The following is a 20,598-nucleotide window of genomic DNA, read 5'->3' on the forward strand; positions in this document are numbered from 1 at the left end:
TAAAATGGTATGGAGAATCTTAGCAATTTAATACATTGAACATATTAAGAAATGGCATCAATTTTAGTCATAAGGAACCATTTGAAAGTATATTAAATTTCACAATATCACACACCATTGTCAGCGTCATAATTAGACCCCATGTCATGGGATAACCATGAGGTTTAATGATCTTCCTCCTCCTACACTGAAAATTACAGTTATAAACAGGGTCAATTTTTAAATAGTGATGAGTTTAAGGAAATCCCGTACCAAAAACTAAAACATGCTTTAGGGTAAAGTAGAGAAATCTCTTTGTTCTATTAAAGACCACTAAATATATCAGCTGAGGGTCAGACACACAATTGAAGGCTGAGAATTTAAAACAGAAAAATTAGCTGTGCAATGACAACATAATACAAATACCACACTGGTATCCACTCTCCCAGCAACATGTTGAAATATGAGTGATATTCCAAGAATATTTTTTTCTAATTGGAAATATATATAAGTATAGTTTTTTTGTTTGTTTTTTTATGGAACCACTACATTGTTTATTGGCTATTGCTAAAACTCATATGGCAAAAACAAAAACTTTAGAATTTATGCAGGAATATACATGTGGGTTGCTATGGTGAGGTAATTTTTGGAGTTCCCTGAAATATTGTGAAGGTAGTTATGGATTATACCTTGTAAGTTTTTTATTTTGTGCATTTTAGTCATCTCTTTTTGGGCCACAATGGATGCATGTTTTATAAAACCTCTTATTTTTTTGTGACTTGAAATATTTCTTTTTTTTTTTTTTTTCTTTTTTATTAGTTGGAGGCTAATTACTTCACAATAAGTATAGTTTTAAAACTGCTACCATAGGAGAGGAGAAATTGAAAACTAAGGTGAAACTAACCCAAGGCCTCAGTTTTCCAGAAACTTATACTATGATTCTCTAAATAAACATTTTGTAGCCTGTGGTGGTTTTCACAAAGAGTTTTTGGCTAAGTCTCATTAGGCACACTCTCTTTTTCCCTGGGCTCTGTTCTCTTTCTGCTATGTGTTGGCCACAAATGGCAAATTTCCATCTTATCAGAACACTAAGTAGACTGTTCAGGGGATGGGCAAGCCATGACCCCTTCCTTCCTAAAGGAAAAAGTATCATTTACTCTCTAGACTACAAGCAAGTACCTGTGTGTTTTTAGATGTAGTATGATCTTAATGTTCACACAAGTAAAACAAAATTTAAGCAATACAACATTTTGATTTGCAAACTGACAAAAAGGACCAATCACACTTTAGGAATAAGCAGAAGCAATAAATTCATAATTTGAATAATCTTCTATTATATTGCATGCAATTGTATATAGCTACCAAGAAATCCTTAGTCTGCTGCTTAGATATCCCCAGTCTATTATGTTTTATCTGCAGAGACGAAAACTTAGGGACCATAGCAATTCTTTCAGGTTGTCCATGAAGAAGTGTTCTTATTTTGAGTCACAGTGTATTTTATATCAGAATTTTTTTTTAATCCCAGAGTAATAGCGACCTAACACTTTCGACAGTTTAAAAGTTAATATCACTTTTTAATTATTCACTTAAGTTTTCCAGTTGAATGCCTTAAAGGAAAAGATAAATCTGGCAAAGTAAAATGAAAAGATTGTATGCTAAAAAGTAGCAAATATAAAATGATTTCTTACCCAGCCATTTGTAGAAGAAATAAAGTAAGACCATCATAATACAGCAGATGACCACAAATATTATAACTGTTAGAGGACTAAAAGTAAAATATTCTTCCTTCTTTTTCCTCATTTCTCTATCTTCAGTGTTTGTCATTGCCTTCATGTTTTCCCTGCATAAACACACACAGAAACTTCAGCAATCTCTGCCAAGTACAATTATTTTTAAAATCTATCTGTAATACTAACTTAAAGTTGTTTCTGATTACAAAGTTAACATACTTAAACAGTTATACACCATGAAGAAATACTTAATCTAGAAGTAAAAACTCTCTATAATTCTACCCTTCAGAGTTGGTGTGTTATTAACCACTAACTTTTGAAACTTTTTTTCTGGAGACAAAACTGTTGAAACAAGATATTTACTACATAAAAAATTAATGTTTTTGGTGATGTTTATATTATCTAATTTGGAAACTACACTGATGTAATGTTTCAAATAAAAACCAATTCGTTTTACACACTTAATATTACCAACTTGCAGGTAGTAAACTACTTTTAAAAGCAGCTTCTCCTCAATGTAAAAACACTAACTTATTCTATCAGTCAGCTCAGTATTCACTGTAAGTCTGTATGGTGCTCTTTAACATATTATGAAGGATTCAAAAGAAGTTCAAGACATCGCTTTGTCCTACCCTGATTCAAGGTAGCAAAACATTGTTTTAATTCTCCCAATACCCCTTCTGGGGTCACACAACTAGTGAAAGGCAGACACACGAGCTGAAGAGGAAAGGGCCACAAGCTTCTTTTATTGAACAGTTTCTGTTCTGTCACCTTGTCTCTTCCCAGTTACAGAGAAGCCACTAATGTACTTTTCCAGCGCCAGTCCCTTCAACTCTGGTCTACTAAAATGGTATTCCTGATCGCTTCTTGGCCTTTTGGCTGAGATCAAGTGTAAAGTGGTGTTCCCTGTTCCTTTTTCATATATCCTGATCCTTTTCACCAAGTCTGGGCTCAATACAAACTTTAGGTTAAAAAAAAAAAGATTTATTTCTATCAACTTGTACATTTGCTAAACTGCTTATTTATCAACATGCTACTTTATGAGAAAACTGCATATCAAGATGGTTACTATTCTACACATCTGTGACTCTAGGGAGGCTGCCTGGGAAAGGAGCAGGGAGGTTTGAGGAGGAACACACAGTACCTCCCTCAAAATATAGCACCAGATGACAGCGCATTAACAGAGTTTCAACAAAAGTGGTACCTGAGTGGGTAAACATGCCCACCTTTGGACAAATCCATTGCAAACATTTATTTAAGGACATTTCTATCACAGAACCCATATAAGGCACAATAACCAAAAGGCTATATATTCATATTCAGTTTATACCAGGTAATTTATTGAAGGAAAATATATTCTAGGTTTATATCATGTTAAAATAATACAACTCATCTTTTTTTAAAAAACTGTATTCAAATCAGGTCGAGAGCCACAGGCAATAGGAAGCTAAGCTTTCTTTCCTGTCATCTTGAGTTTATGATGAGGACCAGTTATATGCATGCATGCTCAGTTGCTCAGTTGTGTCTGACTTCTTCGAGACCCCATGGGCTGTAGTGTGCCAGGCTCCTCCATCCCTGGGATTTTCCAGGTAAGAATACTGGAGTAGGTGGCCATTTTCTTCTTCACCAGTTATATGAGGGCTCATTATAACAGGAGTTTAACTCTCTACTGAAAAGTCTTTATACTGAATCAAGGCATTTTTCATTTTTGCATAAAGTACATCTTTCATTTGGCAGGTTAATTCTGGGTTATGAGGTCCTGTTCTGGTAAACTTTTCCCTCCCTAAGCCATATTCTCTTTTCCCTTCTCTTTCAGCCTAACTCTCTTTACTTGCTAAATAATTGTTCCTGTGTTATTTTTTTAAATTAAGATATAGAAGACATATAACATTAATTTCAGGTGTATTACACAATGATTTGATAATTGTATATATTGCAAAATGATTACTACAATAAGTTTAGTTCACACCCATCAGCACAGAGTTAAAAAGATTTTTTTTTTCTTGTGAGGAGAACTTTTAAGAACTACTTTATTAGCAACTTTCAAATATGCAGGACAGAATCATTAACTATGGTCAGTATGTTGTACATCTACAGGACTTATTTATTTTATAACTGGAAGTCCGTACCTTTTGAACACCTTCACCCATTTTTCCCACCCTCCACCTCCCCACCTCTGGTAACCACCAAAATGTTCTCTGCATCTATGAGTTCATTTTTTTAAAGATTCCACACATTAATGAGATGTTCAGGTATTTATCTTTGTCCGACTTACTTAGCATAAGTAATACCTTCAAAATCCAGCCATGCTGTTGTAAATGGTCTTATGTCAATAACTCTACTTTTTATGAAACTTTTCCCATTTTATCATTGATTAATACTCTTTCTCTATACTGTCACTCCCAACCACAACATACACACTTAGTTTTTTCTATCCTTATCTTACTTTCAGAATCGGTCACTTCAATTTCAAAATCCTTAACTCTGCAGGTAAAAGATCTCTCTTCTCCCAACCTAGTTACTGAAGGCAATACAATTTTTGTTTTTGTCCATCATCATGTTTTATGATTAAGTCAACTTGTATGTACTGCTCTCCCACATCCAATTTTCTTGAGGAGGAGACCGTCCTGACAGGTACATTAAGCTTGCCTTGCTAACTCAAAGCCCATGGACCAGTTTGTCAAAAAATGCAGAATCTCAGCATTCACCCCCAAGCCTACTAAATCTTCATTTTTAAAAATTTTAATGGACATGGGTTTGGGTGGATTCCAGGAGTTGGTGATGGACAGGGAGGCCTGGTGTGCTGCGGTTCATGGGGTCGCAAAGAGTCGGACACGACTGTGCGATTGAACTGAACTGCATGAGATCTCAAGACAGTTTGTATTCACATTACAGCCTGAGCAGCACTACTCTAGAAAAGAAATAGTTTACATAATAATGTAAGTACAGTGAGAATCTTTGTTAAGTGGAAAAACATTTTCAATGAATCAGCAGCTTTTCAGAAATTATAACATTTTACCATACAATCTAGAAAATGATTTTGGAGATCTTCCATACTAGGCTTTATAAAGATTAATAGTGAAAAATATAATGCTTACTTATGTGAAGACATGTGACTAACACATGCTGAAATGTGTTTTCCAAATATGTAAAATATTTTAAGCTCAATATTCTAGGAATCTATGCTTGTTAGATTTCTCTTACTGTAAGTCAATCAAATTTTAGTATTTTAAGAAATTACAAATAAGCTTATTAGCTTTAGCTGGTGTCAAATAAGCCCTTTTTAGTGGAATCTACAGATCAATTCACAAGGTGAACATATTGTCCTTTATGCATAAAATAATGTGCTCTGAGCACAATTTTTTACTCAGAGTTAAGAAAATGAACTGATTCTTCTAAACTACACTGCCTTGGCTGCTGCTAAGTCGCTTCCGTCGTGTCCGACCCTTAGTGACCCCATGGACTGCAGCCTACCAGGCTCCTCCGTCCATGGGATTTTCCAGGCAAGAGTACTGGAGTGGGGTGCCATTGCCTTCTCCACACTGCCTTTAATCTATAGCAAAAGGTGCATAACTGTAAGAACACTGGGTTTAGGTTGTTACTAAATAGACAAGTCCAAATTTCATGTACTTTTGAAATTTCTATATTTAAATTAAAATACGGACATGCTTAATTAATATCCAATTCCTAAAGCACTGACTAGAATGGTGAGGTCATATTGTAATGATTCAACTCAGGAGGAGCTGAAAAAATTCCCACCCTGTTTATTTTCTTTCAATCTAAGCGAATAGGTACATTAGGATGCTAACTATCTCCACCTTTTCTGGGTGAGGTAATTAAACATTTTAATTTAAGAGACTTTGGTGAAATTTCAATGTTTGCTTGCCAGCAGAAGAACAAGAGGAACCTACGACTTTCTTCTTCTCAGTGAAAAGTTAAAGATTTATGTGAGGACAAACCTACAATCTAACGTTGTCAGCACTATATTCTGAGAACAAGTAGAACTTTAAGTGTTGTTACATGATAAAATGATTAAAGACAATAATTTTTTAACCCTTTATCTTAAAAACAATGAAGTTTAATTAAGCTTACAATTCAATTAGCCCGCTCCAGTATCCTCCTAATGCCACAGTGAATACAGCAATTACAAAAATAACCACCATAGTATAGTCAAAGTTAGGCCACGATGGAGAATACATTTTCACAATAATGTTATCTCCGAGAGTCTGAAATGCAAAATAACAGTTAATACACTGGAATTCACTTTCTTTTTACTATAGAGTATGGAAGCAATATTCCAATTTCATTCTGGAATGGACAGGATATATAAGACAGTCAAGAATAACAGAATTATTTTGACAACACAATACAGTCTCTTGTCAAAATTATGAGGCTTTGCTTTATTAAAAGCAAAAGTGTGGTGTTTCACACATTGACATTGTGTTCAAGGATTTAAAATTAAGATAAATGAGATGACACAAAGATTTTAAAGAGGTTGAAACAAAGAAATATCCTCTCAAACATCAAGACTCTGAAACACCTTGCGCTAAATGGGGAGGGGCTGAATAAGACTTGAATGAAACTAGCAAGTTCCATCTTACTAGCAAATGGAACACATATAATAATTTAAATATCAGTGGTTTAAAGCACAAAATTGTACTATTTATAAACTTTATCTAACAGATAATTATTAATTTACCTGCTTCATATCTTTAAAGTCTTTGTGGTTTATAAATGCAATCAATATTTTCACATCAAGATATTCAGATTTGTTCCCTGAGGGAGGAAACTAAAAAAAAAAAACATATTATGAAAACTTATGAACTACTAGTAAAGTAAAAATTATTCATTAAATACAAATATCTCTTTAAAGTTATAAAACAATGTTTCATGTGTTTTTTCTTAATATTATAATATTAAAAAGGATTCAAACTGGAATCTTTTCAGCATAAATTTAAACTGCTATTTTATACACACACACACACATTCCTAACATATCTTGTCTATTCTAGGAATGGAAAAGAAACAAAATTTTCCAATTAAACACCTCTCATATCCAGAATGTTTAAGAATACTACCATCATATTATTCAAAACTCAGCCCCTATAGCACAGGGAACCCTACTTAATGTCATGTGGCAGCCTGAATGAGAGGGGAATTTGGGGGAGAATGGATACATGTATATGTATGGCTGAGACCCCAATCAGTCAACCCTAAAGCAATCAGTCCTGAATATTCATTGGAAGGACTGATGCTGAAGCTGAAACTCCAATACTCTGGCCACCTCATGCGAAGAACCGACTCATTGGAAAAGACCCTGATGCTGGGAAAGATTGAAGGTGGGAGGAGAAGGGGACAACAGAGGATGAGATGGTTGGATGGTATCACCGACATGATGGACATGAGTTTGAGTAAGCTCTGGGAGTTGGTGATGGACAGGGAAGCCTGGCGTGCTGCAGTCCATGGGGTCGCAAAGAGTCAGACACGACTGAGTGACTGATCTGAACTGAGACCCTTCACTGTTCAGAATCTACCACAACATTGTTTGTTAATCGGCTACATCCCAATGAAAAACAAAAAGTTTAAAACAAAACCCAAAAAACCTCCCAAAACACTCAGCCCCAAACCACACACAAAGAATATAGTTCAGTTCCTATAAAATTTGATATCAAGAACTCAAAAAAAGTTATTATAGTTTAATAACTTACTAGGACACTGTTATTGGCAACCAACAAAGCTTCAGCACCTCCTGTTTGTGCAATTCTGGCTTTTTCCAGAAAATGGCAGGTTCCCCACTGTACCACAACTGCTTTGTTCTTTATTCCATCAGGAGGAATATCAGAAATGTTGCAGAGTGGTGTGGTAGTCAGATTCATCAAACTAGTGGAAGTCTGGAAAGAAGAAATATCTTTAATATTATATATATCATATTTCACCCTAAAGGCATTCAAAGAGAGTATCAACATTGGTTTAACACAAAGTTCCTTTAAACTAGAAACATTTGATGACAATCAGGCTTTGAGGTAGGTATTTTTTAATTTTATAACTTGTTTTTCTCATAAAGAGAAAAATACTAAAGCAAAAGCAATAAATATTTATTAATCATAACATTATAATTAGGTTACATACTGAAACATTATAACCACTCATTCTCACCATTCATTATTTTGTTATAAATAAATAGAAACTGTGATTTACTTACTGCATTTTCTAAGGTACTTGGAAGAGATGTCCAGTGAGGGTTATATAGCATGCAGTAGTCCTTAGATGGTGAAGGTGTGCCATTTCCAGAGGCATGGAGGATTGCTTCGTGAGCAGCTGTCTGGGACACAAACAATAATTTTCACGGTGGCAATGATTCAGCTTGCCAAGAACTAAGGATTTTAATAAAACTATTTATATACAGGTTTGACCACATTTCCTTAAGGGGTAAGGTCCTCCAATGAACTTCTTTGAGGAAATAGTAAAACTGTACATGAAACATTCTTTACATCAGAAAACATTCTTTAAGGAAGTCACTTTCTTAATGGCCGTTTTTATAAGGGCCATATCCCAGGGAGGAATCTTGTTATGATGTCATAACTTCGACACTCCCTTCACACCCTGAAACTTTACTTCCCAATCTCTCATGAGTTATTATTTCATTATTCATATTCTATAAAAGACAATGCACCTGAAATCCCTTAACCTATGTTACCTTCCATATTCTATGAGTTACTAGGGTAAACTTTAAAAAAAAATTTTTTCCCCTTTTATTTTTGGCTGTGCTAGGTCTTTGTGGCTGGCAGGCTTTTGTGTGGTTGTGGCAAGCTGAAGCTGCTCTCCAGTTGCAGGGTGCAGGCTTCTCATTCAGTGGCTTCTCCTGTGACAGAGCACGGGCTGGAGGGATGCAGGCTTTAGTAGTTGCCACATGTGGGCTCAGTACTTGTGGCACAGGGGCTTAGGTACTCTGTGGCATGTGGGATCTTCCACGTGTCTCCTGCATTGCAGGGTAAACTTCTAAGTGCTATCTTTGGAAATGAACCAGGGAAACTAGAAATCTCAAGTTTTCAAGACCCTGCAAAAAATCTATTCAAAAAGACCAATCTAGAGTTTAAAGTGAAAAAAGAAGATCTAGAAGAATGTTCTTTCCTTACGCCTCATTTCCCACTACTGAGAAAGAAGAGAGACAAGAGGTAATAAGTGACTAAACGAATAACCATAGTACATGGGGGTAGGGGGATGGGAGTGGAACCTGTGATATGAAGAAACAGCCCAAGACAACTACAATACTACTCCACATCACAATTCCCTTTAAACTTGGATCAATCCAGATCCTTCCTCTCTCCTTTGAGAAAATCTTACGCTACAACCAAAGGGAGAAAAAAGATTGTTTGGCAGTTAAAGATGATGTACTACTAAGCCTCTGCCACTAAAGCATGCACCAACAAGAAATTGCTGCTATTTGACCATTTTTGACCTATTAATTTTGTAAATTTGTAATTTTGGTAAATACAAATAAGTCAATCTAAATATCTAAGAAGTACAGAAATGTTCTAATCCATGCTCTCCTACCTAAAATCTCCTGTGAACATTTGGGATTTGAGGGCTTTCTGGCATACTTGGGACTTCCTTAGCTTATGGATCTAAGCAAGTGTAAGGAATTCTTCAAACATGCCATCAGATTACATAAAATGTTACATAAGGAAATTATTTCTGGAAAAAAGAAATGCAGTTTTCGTTCAGCTAAATACTTGGTGGCTGTGAATGGATTCTGACAGCAGAGGTGGACTGATCTGTTGAAATTCTTACTGAATCTATTGTTTGGGATTGTTTGATGTTCAAGCTATGCCCAATTTGGTCAGTTTGCAAATATGGCCTCTTCCACCTTGCTTGTTTTATCCTTTTGACAAGACCCCATTAGTCTTTGAGGACTTCCTTGTTTCTAGGCTGAATTTATCCTTTACCTGTCACAGATCAGAACCAGTCATTCTCCTAAGCTCCTTTTGGAAAGCACTGTATTTAAATCAGGATTTGGTTTTAACCAAAAGCAAATGAAAAAGGAAAGATAAAAGAAGCTAAAGGTAAAGGAGAAAAGGAAAGATACACCCATCTGAATGCAGAGTTCCAAAGAATAGCAAGGAGAGATAAGAAAGCTTTCCTCAGTGATAAATGCAAAGAAATAGAGGAAAACAATTGAATGGGAAAGACTAGAGATCTCTTCAAGAAAATGAGAGATACCAAGGGAACATTTCATGCAAGTTCAGTTCAGTTCAGTCACTCAGTCGTGTCCGACTCTTTGCGACCCCATGGACTGCAGCACGCCAGGCTTCCCTGTCCATCACCAACCCCTGGAGCTTACTTAAACTCATGTTCATCGAGTCGGTGATGCCATCCAACCATCTTATCCTCTGTCATCCCCTTCTCCTCCTGCCTTCAATCTTTCCCAGCATCAGGGTCAATAAAGGACAGAAATGGTATGGACCTAACAGAAGCAGAAGATATTAAGAGGTGGTGGCAAGAATACACAGAAGAACTATACAAAAAGATTTTCATGACCCAGATAACCACAATGATGTTATCACCTACCTAGAGCCAGACATCTTGGAATGCGAAGTCAAGTGGGTCTTATGAAGGATCACTACAAACAAAGCTAGTGGAGGTGATGGAATTCCAGTTGAGCTATTTCAAATCCTAAAAGATGATGCTCTGAAAGTGCTGCTGTGAATATGCCAGCAAATTTGGAAAAACTCAGCGTGGCCTCAGGACTGGAAAAGGTCAGTTTTCATTCCAATCCCAAAGAAAGGCAAGGCCAAAGAATGTTCAAACTACCACACAATTGCACTCATCTCACACGCTATCAAAGTAATACTTAAAATTCTCCAAGGCAGGCTTCAATAGTACATGAACTGAGAACTTCCAGATGTTCAAGCTAGATTTAGAAAAGGCAGAGGAACCAGAGATCAAATTGCCAACATCTGCTGGATCATCAAAAAAGCAAGAGAGTTCCAGAAAAACATCTACTTCTGCTTTATTGACTACGCGAAAGCCTATGACTGTGTGGATCACAACAAACTGTGGAAAATTCTTCAACAAATGGGAATACCAGACCACCTGACCTACCTCCTGAGAAATCTGTGTGCAGGTCAAGAAGTAACAGTTAGAACTACACATGGAACAACAGACTGGTTCCAAATCGGGAAAGGAGAACATCAAGGCTGTATACTGTCACCATGCTTATTTAACTTATATGCAGAGTACATCATATGAAATACCAGGCCGGATGAAGCACAAGCAGGAACCAAGATTGCAGGGAGAAATATTAATAAATATTAATATGCAGATGATACCACCCTTATGGCAGAAAGCAAAGAAAAACTAAAGAGCCTCTTGATGAAAGTGAAAGAGGAGAGTGAAAAAGTTGGCTTGAAACTCAACATTCAAAAAACTAAGATCATAGCATCTGGTCCCATCATTTCATGGCAAATAGATGGGGAAACAATGGAAACTGTAACAGACTTTATTTTCTTGGGCTCCAAAATCACTGCAGATAGTGACTGCAGCCATAAAATTAAAAGACACTTGCTCCTTGGAAGAAAAGTTATGACCAACCTAGACAGCTTATTAAAAAGCAGAGACATTACTTTGCCGACTAGTCAAAGCTATTGTTTTTCTCAGTATGGATGTGAGAGTTGGACCATAAAGAAAGCTGAGGGCTGCAGAATTGATGTTTTTGAACTGTGGTGTTGGAGAAGATTCTTGAGAGTCCCTTGGACTGCAAGGAGATCCAGCCAGTCGGAAATCAGTCCTGAATATTCCTTGGAAGGACTGATGCTGGAACTGAATCTCCAATACTTTGGCCACCTCATGTGAAGAAATGACTCATTGGAAAAGATCCTGATGCTAGCAAAGACTGAAAGCAGAAGGGGACGACAGAGGATGAGACAGTTGGATGGCATCACCAACCCAATGGCCGTGAGTCTGAACAAGCTCCAGGAGTTGGTGATGGACAAGGAAGCCTGGCGTGCTGCAATCCATGGGGTGACAAAGAGTCAGACACGACTAAGGGAATGAACTGACTGACTTGGTTTTAACTGTGTCTAAGGCTGCTGAAGTGGGTATAACCTTTACAACAGACAATTGGCAATATCAATCGAACTTTTTTTATTGGGATAGAGTTGCTTTATAATGTTGTTTAGTTTCTGCCATCACAAGAAAGTGAATCAGCTACATGTGCATATATATTCCCTCTCTCTTGAGCCTTCCTCCCACCTCCTCAATCAAACATTTTTTAATATATATAATTCACTGATTCATATCCTAGTTGTATTAATATTACACAATGCACAAGATTGTAGAAAGATAAACGTCCAGGGATATTCACTGCAATATTATCTGTTATAGCAAAAACAAAAAACATCTTCTACAGATGAGGATCCATTACATTATGGTATGTATTGTACACAGCTTTAAAAAGAACGAACTTGGTTTACTTGTAGAAATACATATCCATAGTGAGAAAAGCAAATTCCAGAAATATATTTACAATGTTTCCTATTTTTATAAAAACAAAGCTCCCTATATGTACCTGTACATTTATGTAAACTTAAAGAATGACAGAGACACATGCCAGCTTGTTTAAAAAAAAAAAAAAAGAGGAAAACAAAAGCAAAGATGAAGATGTAAAAAGACTGGAAAGAGAAAATTAAAAAAGGAAAACACAATCAAAGAAAACAAAAAGGTATGAAATCCCTCTCTTGCCATCCTGCCCACAGTCACCCCTTAGGGGCTTTTCTCATGTCTTTCCAGATACTATATATGAATATTTAAGATAGATAGATAGATCTCAAATATATACATGGTTTGTTTTGCACATATGGAATCATATTATATATACTACTGTATAGCTTTTCTAAAATTTATTTTTAAAAATTTATTTTATTGAAGTATAATTGATTTATAACAGAGTTAATTTCTACAGTAAAGTGATTCAGTTCTACATATATATACATATTTTTTCATTATGATTTATTAGAGAATATTGAATATAGTTCCCTGTGCTATACAACAAGACTTTGTGGTCTATCCTATATGTAATAGTTTGCATCTGCTAATTACAAACTCCCAGTCCTTTCCTCCTCGACACCCCTTCCGCTAAGCAAGTCTATTCTCTATGTCTGTGAGTCTGTTTCTGTGTCACAGATAAGTTCATTTTTATCATATTTTAGATTCTACATGTGAGTGATATCACTCTGTCTTTCTCTTTCTGACTTACTTAGTATAATCTAGGTCCACCCATGTTGATACAAATGGCATTGTTTCACTCTGTCATGGCTGAGAGGTATTCTGTTGTTTATATGTACCACATCTTCTTTATCCACTCATCTGTGAATGAACATTTAGGCTACTTCCATGTCTTGGCTACTGTAAATAGTGCTGCTATGAATATTGCATTGCATGTATCTTTTTGGGCTTCCCAGGTGGCTCAGTGGTAAAGAATCTGCCTACCAATGCAGGAGACATGGGTTCGATCCCTGGGTCAGGAAGATCCCCTGGAGTAAGAAATGGCAATTATCTTTTTGAATCATAGTTTTCTCTGGATATATGCCCAGGAGTGGGGTTGCAGGATCATATAGCAACTCTAGTTTTTTGAGGAACCTCCATGCTGTTTTCCATAGTGGTTGCACCAATTTACATTTCTAACAACAGTGTAGGAGGGTTCCCCTTTCTCCACACTCCCTCCAGTATTTGCTATTTGTAGACTTTTTAATGATGGTCATTCTGACTGGGGTAAAGAGGTACCTCACTGTAGTTTTGATTGGCGGTTCTCTAATAATTATGGGCTTCCTGGTGGCTCAGACTGTCTGTCTGCAATGCTGGAACCCGGGTTCAATCCCTGGGTCGGGAAGATCCCCTGGAGAAGGAAATGGCAACCCACTCCAGCACTCTTGCCTGGAAAATCTCATGGACAGAGGAGCCTGGTAGGCTACAGTCCATGGGGTCGCAAAGAGTCGGACACAACTGAGCGACTTTACTTACTTACTCTCTAATGATTAGCAATGTTGAGAATCTTTTCATGTAATTGTATGTTAGCCTATATGTATTCTTTGGAGAAATGTTTATTTACCTCTTCTGCCCATTTTTCAACTGGGTTGTTTGTTTTAATGTTTCTGAGCTGCATGAGCTATTTGTATATTTTGGAAATTAAACCTCTACAGGTCACTTCATTTGCAAATACTTTTTCCCAGTCCATAGGTTCATCTTTTCATTTTGTTTATGGTTTCCTTTGATGTACAAAAGTTTGTAAGTTTGTCAGATCCCATTTGTTTATTTTTGCTTTTATTTCTATTGCCCTGGGAGACTGACCAAAGAAAACACTGGTATAGTTTATGTCAAAGAATATTTTGTCTATGTTCTCTTCATAAGAGTATTAAAGTGTCATGTCTTATATTTAAGTCTTTAAGCCATAAAATTTAAATTTTATATGTCAGATTTTCCATATTGATACATATACACTATATTCTTTTACACAAAATATGGTATTGTATGTATGTATGTAAAAATATGTATGATACTCAGTATTACTTTTATAATTACAAAAGCTAAGGGATTTTTTAAAAAGTTTAAAAGTATAAGAAAATACAAAGATGTCCAACTATGAGAAACACTTATTGCTACAGAGGGACTACAATCTTCCTACGATGGTAGAAAACTACTATTGACATAAGCAAAACTGATATGGGAATTACTAAGGTAAAACACGGAGAAGGCAATGGCACCCCACTCCAGTGTTCTTGCCTGGAGAATCCCAGGGACGGGGGAGCCTGGTGGGCTGCCGTCTATGGGGTCGCACAGAGTCGGACACGACTGAAGTGACTTAGCAGCAGCAAAGTAAAACACAAATTTTAATGGAAGATTAGTATAAGAGAGGAAAGTATGCCCACACATAACTGTAGAATAGTTAGTATTGGTTATGGAACATGCAGTAAATTTCTTAAACAAGCTAATATACCCAAACAATTTAAGCATTTCCACTACAATTTAATAGCTCGGTAAAATTTCTCATAAGAGATTATACAGCTTTGAACATTGAGTTTATCAACAATAGACTTCATGTGTTTTTGGAAGTATAGGTCTGGGATAGAATGGCAGTTCACCATTTACTGGCTAGGTTACAAGTCATTTAACCTGTTCTGGGTGTCATCATTAGATTGTTTGGGGTGGGGAGGCGTGGTGGTGCATGGCTTGAGGGATCTTAGGTCCCCAACCAAGGACTGAATATGGGCCCTGGCAATAAAAGCACCGAGTCCTGACCACTGGACTGCCAGGGAATTCCCTCTTCAGCTTTGGTACGACAAAAATGTCCAGACCTCACAGAGCTGTCACAATGATTAAGTTAGATCATGCAACTGTTAACACATATTAAGCTCATAATAAATGATAACTGTTACTATTAATAATATATCTAGCACCTTGCCATGTACTTGTACCATGCAGGAGAAATACAAGATGATTAGCGGTTGCTTAGGGCTTGGCAGGGGAGAAAGCAATGGCAACCCACTCCAGTACTCTTGCCTGGAAAATCCTATGGATGGAGGAGCCTGGTAGGCTGCAATCCATGGGGTCACTAGGAGTCAGACACGACTGAGCGACTTCACTTTCACTTTTCACTTTCATGCACTGGAGAAGGAAATGGCAACCCACTCCAGTGTTCTTGCCTGGAGAATCCCAGCGACGGAGGAGCCTGGTGGGCTGCTGTCTATGGGGTCACACAGAGTCGGACACGACTGAAGTGACTTAGCAGCAGCAGGGCTTGGTAGAAGGTGAGAATGGGAGTGATAGCTACACTATCACTATCAAGAAAGTTTCTTTCTTTCTTCCTTTTTTTAAAATGGACTTTATTTTTCAGATCACCTTTAGGGTCACAGCAAAACTGAGCAGGAAGTATGGTGTTCCTACATCTTTCCTTACCACACAAACTCATAGCCTCCCTCCAACCTCTGTTATTAACATTTGTTACCATCTATGAATCTACACTGACAATTCATTACCACCCAAAGTCCAAGTTTACATTTACAGTATCCCCTGGTGTTTTATATTCTATTGGTTGACAAATATATAATGCCATGCATCCACCATTACAGTATCACATGGAAAAAGAAATAGTTTCACTATCTTAAAAATCCTCTGTGCTCTACCTATTTGGTTTCTTTTTGAGATGATGTCAATGTTTTAACATTGACTGTAGTAATGGTTGCACCTATCTGTAAATATTTTAAAAGCCACTGAATTGTTCACTCTGAGTGGGTGAATTTTACGGTATATAAATTATATCTCAATAAAGCTGCTCCCTCCCCCCAAGAAACACTAAATAAGCAATTATAGTCTTGTTGGGAAGATTAAAAACAAACCTGAGACAGATAATCACAAACAGAATATGATTAAAGACAGTGTCTCTAGTAAAAGCTTTAGTGGTTCTTAGGCCGTTGGAAGGGCTTCACTGGTGGCTCAAATGGTAAAGAAAGTCCGCCTGTAACACAGGAGACTTAGGTTCAGTTCCTGGGTTGGGAAGATCTCCTGGAGCATGGAATGGCTACCCACTCCAGTATTCTTGCCTGGAGAATTTCCATGGACAGAGGAACCTGGTGGGCTGCAGCCCATGGTGTTGCAGAGCTAGACACAACTGAGCGACTAACACTTTCACTTTTCACTTCAGGGTGCAGGAAATGCAAATTCTTGGACCCTATTCCAAGATCTACTGAATCAGAAACACTGAGAAGTTTACTTTTAATAAGCCCTTATGGAAATTTTGATGCTTGTTAAAAAGTTTGAGTACCGCAGCTGTACGGAGAAGGAAATGGCAACCCACTCCACTATTCTTGCAGGGACAGAGGAGCCTAGTGGGTTACACAGTCCAGAGGGTTGCAAAAAGAGTCAAAGATACGACTTAGTGACTAAAGAACAACAATAATCACAAAACCAAAGCTATGTGGATGGTGCTTCTCAAGATTTAATGTGCATACAAATTACTTAGTTATCATATTAAAATGCAGGTTCTGATTCAGTGGGTCTGGGTGGAATCTGAGATTCTGCATTTCTAACAATGCAGGTGATTGTTAGGTGATCCTGCTGCTGCTGCTCTATGGACTCAACCTTGCGCAGCAAAAGCAATAAGGGAACAAGAGCGCAGTCATCCCTCAGTAACTGAGCGAGATTGGTTCCAGGACAGATAACGAAAGCCAGGTATGTTCCTATCCCACAGATTTGCTTCCACACAAATTTAACCAACTGTGGATCACAAGCATAGTATACGTATTGAAAGAAATCCAAGTATAAGCAGACGCACACAGTTCAAAACCACGTAGTTCATGGGCCAACTGGCAGAAACCACATCACTGTGGGCCAAATACGTTGGGAAGCATAGAGGCCTGAAACGCAGTGTCCCTTCAAACATCACAAATATCAAATCAGGTGAGACTGGTGGTCCACCCATGCTAGTACTAGATCACCTGAGAAAGACCCTATGGTGGAAGGACACCTTCCTTTACAGCTTGCCAGTTAGACACATGCTTCAAAACATCTGAATTCTCCTTTGTAATCACTTGTGGGCTGGTCTTCTGTGACTTGACACAACTCTTAAAAAATGTTTATATTTTCAACCAGTAATGAAAATATCCTCTTAGTAAGAAGCTTAGAATCAAGAGTTTGAAGTGATTTAGGGTAACAAAATCTAGTCCCTTTATTTCATAGCTCAAACAGGTCCAAAATGATCAAAATCAAGTGGTCTTGGGGACCAGATTAGAACAGAGCTCTCTAAAACCCAGACCAGCCATCTTTCAACTCTGCTATCCTTCAAGTTCCTTTATGTAGCTAGACCCCCCTCCAGTATTAATATTGGCCACATATATCTCTGCATTAACTGTTAACTCCTTTCCTGCCATGATACTGGGAATGGGTCTCCTACCACTACTCAAATTTCTCTAATACCCAATTAATTCCTCCTACACCCTAAATATCCCAACCTCGAACTTATCTTTTCCGTGTTACTGTTGTTCAGTTGCCCAGTCATGTATGACTCCTTGTGACCCCACGGACTGCAGTAAGTCAGGCCTCCCTGTCCCTCACCATCTCCCAAAGCTTGCCCAAGTTTATGTCCATTGCATCATTAATACTATACAGCCATCTGATCCTCTGATGCTTCTCTTTCTGCCCTCAGTCTTTCCCAGCATTAGGGTCTTTTCCAATGAGTCAGTTCCTCGCACCAGCTACCCAAAATATTGGAACTTCAGCCTCAGCATCAGTCCTTCCAATGACTACTCAGGGTTGATCCCTTAGGATTGGCCGGTTTCATCTCCTTGCTGTCCAAGGAACTTTCAGAAGTCTTCTCCAGCATCACAGTTTGAAGGCATCAATTCTTTGGTGCTCTGCTTTTTTTTACAGTCCAGCTCTCCTACACTCTTCCAAGTAACCCCACTTCTAGGACTCTAGAATTTCATAGAATTCCATTCCCTATGACAAGTGCTCCTAAATGCTTACCCCAAACGTTCCATCTTAATGCCAGTTCCTACAACCATTAGTTGTGGAGTCAATGTTCTTCATGGCCATTGAATCATCAGTCTCACATCCATGTCTTTGTATTCCACATCTTGCTTGAGCTCACGTGCAAGGGAAGCAAGTTTACTTGACCACAGTGTGAACCAGTAAAGCAGTACTTCCTGTTTTTCTGATTCAAATTTATCTCACATAAAACTTCATGGGATGTCTACTGTTCATGAACATTGCCAAATTTACTTTATCCAGATCACTTGACTTCAATCATATTCCATATCACCTTCTTTTCAAAACAATGTTTCTTTTTTTTTAATTGGCTGCACTGGGTCTTTGTTGCTGCTTGTGGGTTTTCTCCAGTGAGTGGGGGCTACTCTTCATTGCAGTGCTTGGGCTTCTCATTGCAGTGGCTTCACCTGTTGTGGAGCATAGGCTCTAGGGGGTGTGGGCTCAGTAGTTATGCTTGCAGGATTTAGAGCACTGGCTCAGGAGTTGGGGTGCACAGGCTCAGCTGCTCCATGGCATCTTTCTGGGCCAGGGATCGAACCCATGTCTCCTGCATTGGCAGGTGGATTCTTAACCACTAGACCACAGACTTGGGAAGACCAAGTCTATCTTAATGTTATAGTTGCCTATTTTGACCATTTTTCTCCTAAATAACTTTTGGTATGACAAGAGTCAAATGATTACTGAAAGTCTAAACAAATAACCCAACTGTAATAGAGTATACTATACTCACATCCTTGCAGGTACACTATCTCCCCATTTTCCCAGACCAATCAGACCTTAAACAGAAGGACATAAAAAAAGAGCTGTAGCTCATCATTGTATTTACACTGAGTCAGTCTTGCACTGACCTTCATGTCCCTGTCTCTTGAGGCTACATCCATGCTTTATATTCCAATCTCCTGGTACTCCCAAGCACAGGCATTTGTATTCCTGGCCTCTGTTCACAAGGTCTCCTGATGCTGACTCACCAGCCCAATATTAATCTAGGAAACAGGCCCTTCTATTCCTGTCCAAGCGAACAGCATAGTTCGAGGATTCTTCTTTGACTGTGTTTCACAGATTTGGTTTGCCTTCTATCTTTCTCCTTCAAAAGGTATCTAGCAGCACTGGACCTACTTTCCAAATTTAAGTCTTCATACATTCCTTTCAAAATAGCAATTCTCTAGCTAAAATTTTATCTAACATGCACACCACCATGAATCCATGCCATCTTTTCAGTTTGCCAATTGGTCCATTTTCACCTGATCAAGATCAAGCTCTAAAAAACACAGTGTTAACTTTTACTCTTGTAAATATTTAATTCCCTTAAAAAGCCTATGAACAAAGCTAGTGGAGGTGATGGAATTCCAGCTGAACTATTTCAAATCCTAAAAGATGATACTGTTAAAAGTGCTGCACTCAATATGCCAGCAAATTTGGAAAACTCAGCAGTGGCCACAGGACTGGAAAAGGTCAGTTTTCATTTCAATCCCAAAGAAGGGCAAGTCACAGAATATTCAAACTACTGCAAAAAATGCACTCATTTCACATGCTAGCAAGGTAATGCTCAAAATCCTTCAAGCTAGGCTTCAACGGTACGTGAACCAAGAACTTCCAGATGTACAAGCTGGATTTAGAAAAGGCAGAGGATCAAATTTCCAACATCCACTGGATCACAGAAAAAGCAAGGGAATTCCAGAAAAACATCTGCTTCAATGACTATGATACAGCCTTTGACTCTGTGGATCACAAAAAATTGGAAAATTCTTCAAGAGATGGGAATATCAGACCGCTTTTTCTGCCTCCTGAGAAACCTGTATGCAGGTTGAGAATCAACAGTTTAGGACCAGGTAGGGAGCAACGGACTGGTTCCAAATTGGGAAAGGAGTACGTCAAGGCTGTACTTCTTGTCATGGCCTGCTCCTAAGACCTGCTGGATCAGAATTTGATTTTAATAGAACATTAAATTCAGGAAGCACTGATCTACAATAAAGGATAAGAAACTGCTGCCCAGATTAGAGCATAATCTCTAGGCAATAAGAATCATGCTTGACTAATCTGATTGTCACCCTGCTATACGTAAAATACATCATGAGAAATGCTGGGCTAGATGAAGCACAAGCTGGAATCATTGCTGGGAGAAATATCATCAGATATGCAGATGATACCACTCAAATGGTAGAAAGCAAAAAGGAACTAAGAGCCTCTTGATGAGAGTGAAAGAGCAGAGTGAAAAAGCTGGCTTAAAACTCAACATTCAGAAAATGAAGATCATGGCATCCAGTCCCATCACTTCATGGCAAACAGATGGGGAAAAAGTGGAAACTATGATAGCTTTTATTTCCTTGGGCTCCAAAATCAATGGGGACAGAGA

At 37.9% G+C, this 20,598-nt stretch overlaps 1 protein-coding gene across 4 annotated transcripts in view; it reads right to left on the bottom strand.

Moving 5' to 3' along the window:
- SPPL2A (signal peptide peptidase like 2A) overlaps positions 1-20,598 on the bottom strand; it is a 53,490-nt gene that overhangs the window by 26,288 nt on the left and 6,604 nt on the right. For 3 of the 4 annotated variants that reach the window (XM_061157147.1, XM_061157146.1, XM_061157145.1), the window contains exons 2-6: positions 7,912-8,031; positions 7,418-7,600; positions 6,409-6,498; positions 5,802-5,935; positions 1,668-1,819 (exon numbers count right to left, since the gene is read on the bottom strand). In XM_061157147.1, coding sequence (XP_061013130.1) covers positions 1,668-1,819; positions 5,802-5,935; positions 6,409-6,498; positions 7,418-7,600; positions 7,912-8,031 — 679 coding nt within the window. Of the gene's footprint in view, positions 1-1,667; positions 1,820-5,801; positions 5,936-6,408; positions 6,499-7,417; positions 7,601-7,911; positions 8,032-10,050; positions 10,084-20,598 lie in introns of those variants that run through there. The other variant, XM_061157148.1, reaches the window with a different exon arrangement.

Source organism: Dama dama, chromosome 12, assembly GCF_033118175.1.
Source record: "Dama dama isolate Ldn47 chromosome 12, ASM3311817v1, whole genome shotgun sequence".
Lineage (NCBI taxonomy): Eukaryota > Metazoa > Chordata > Mammalia > Artiodactyla > Cervidae > Dama > Dama dama.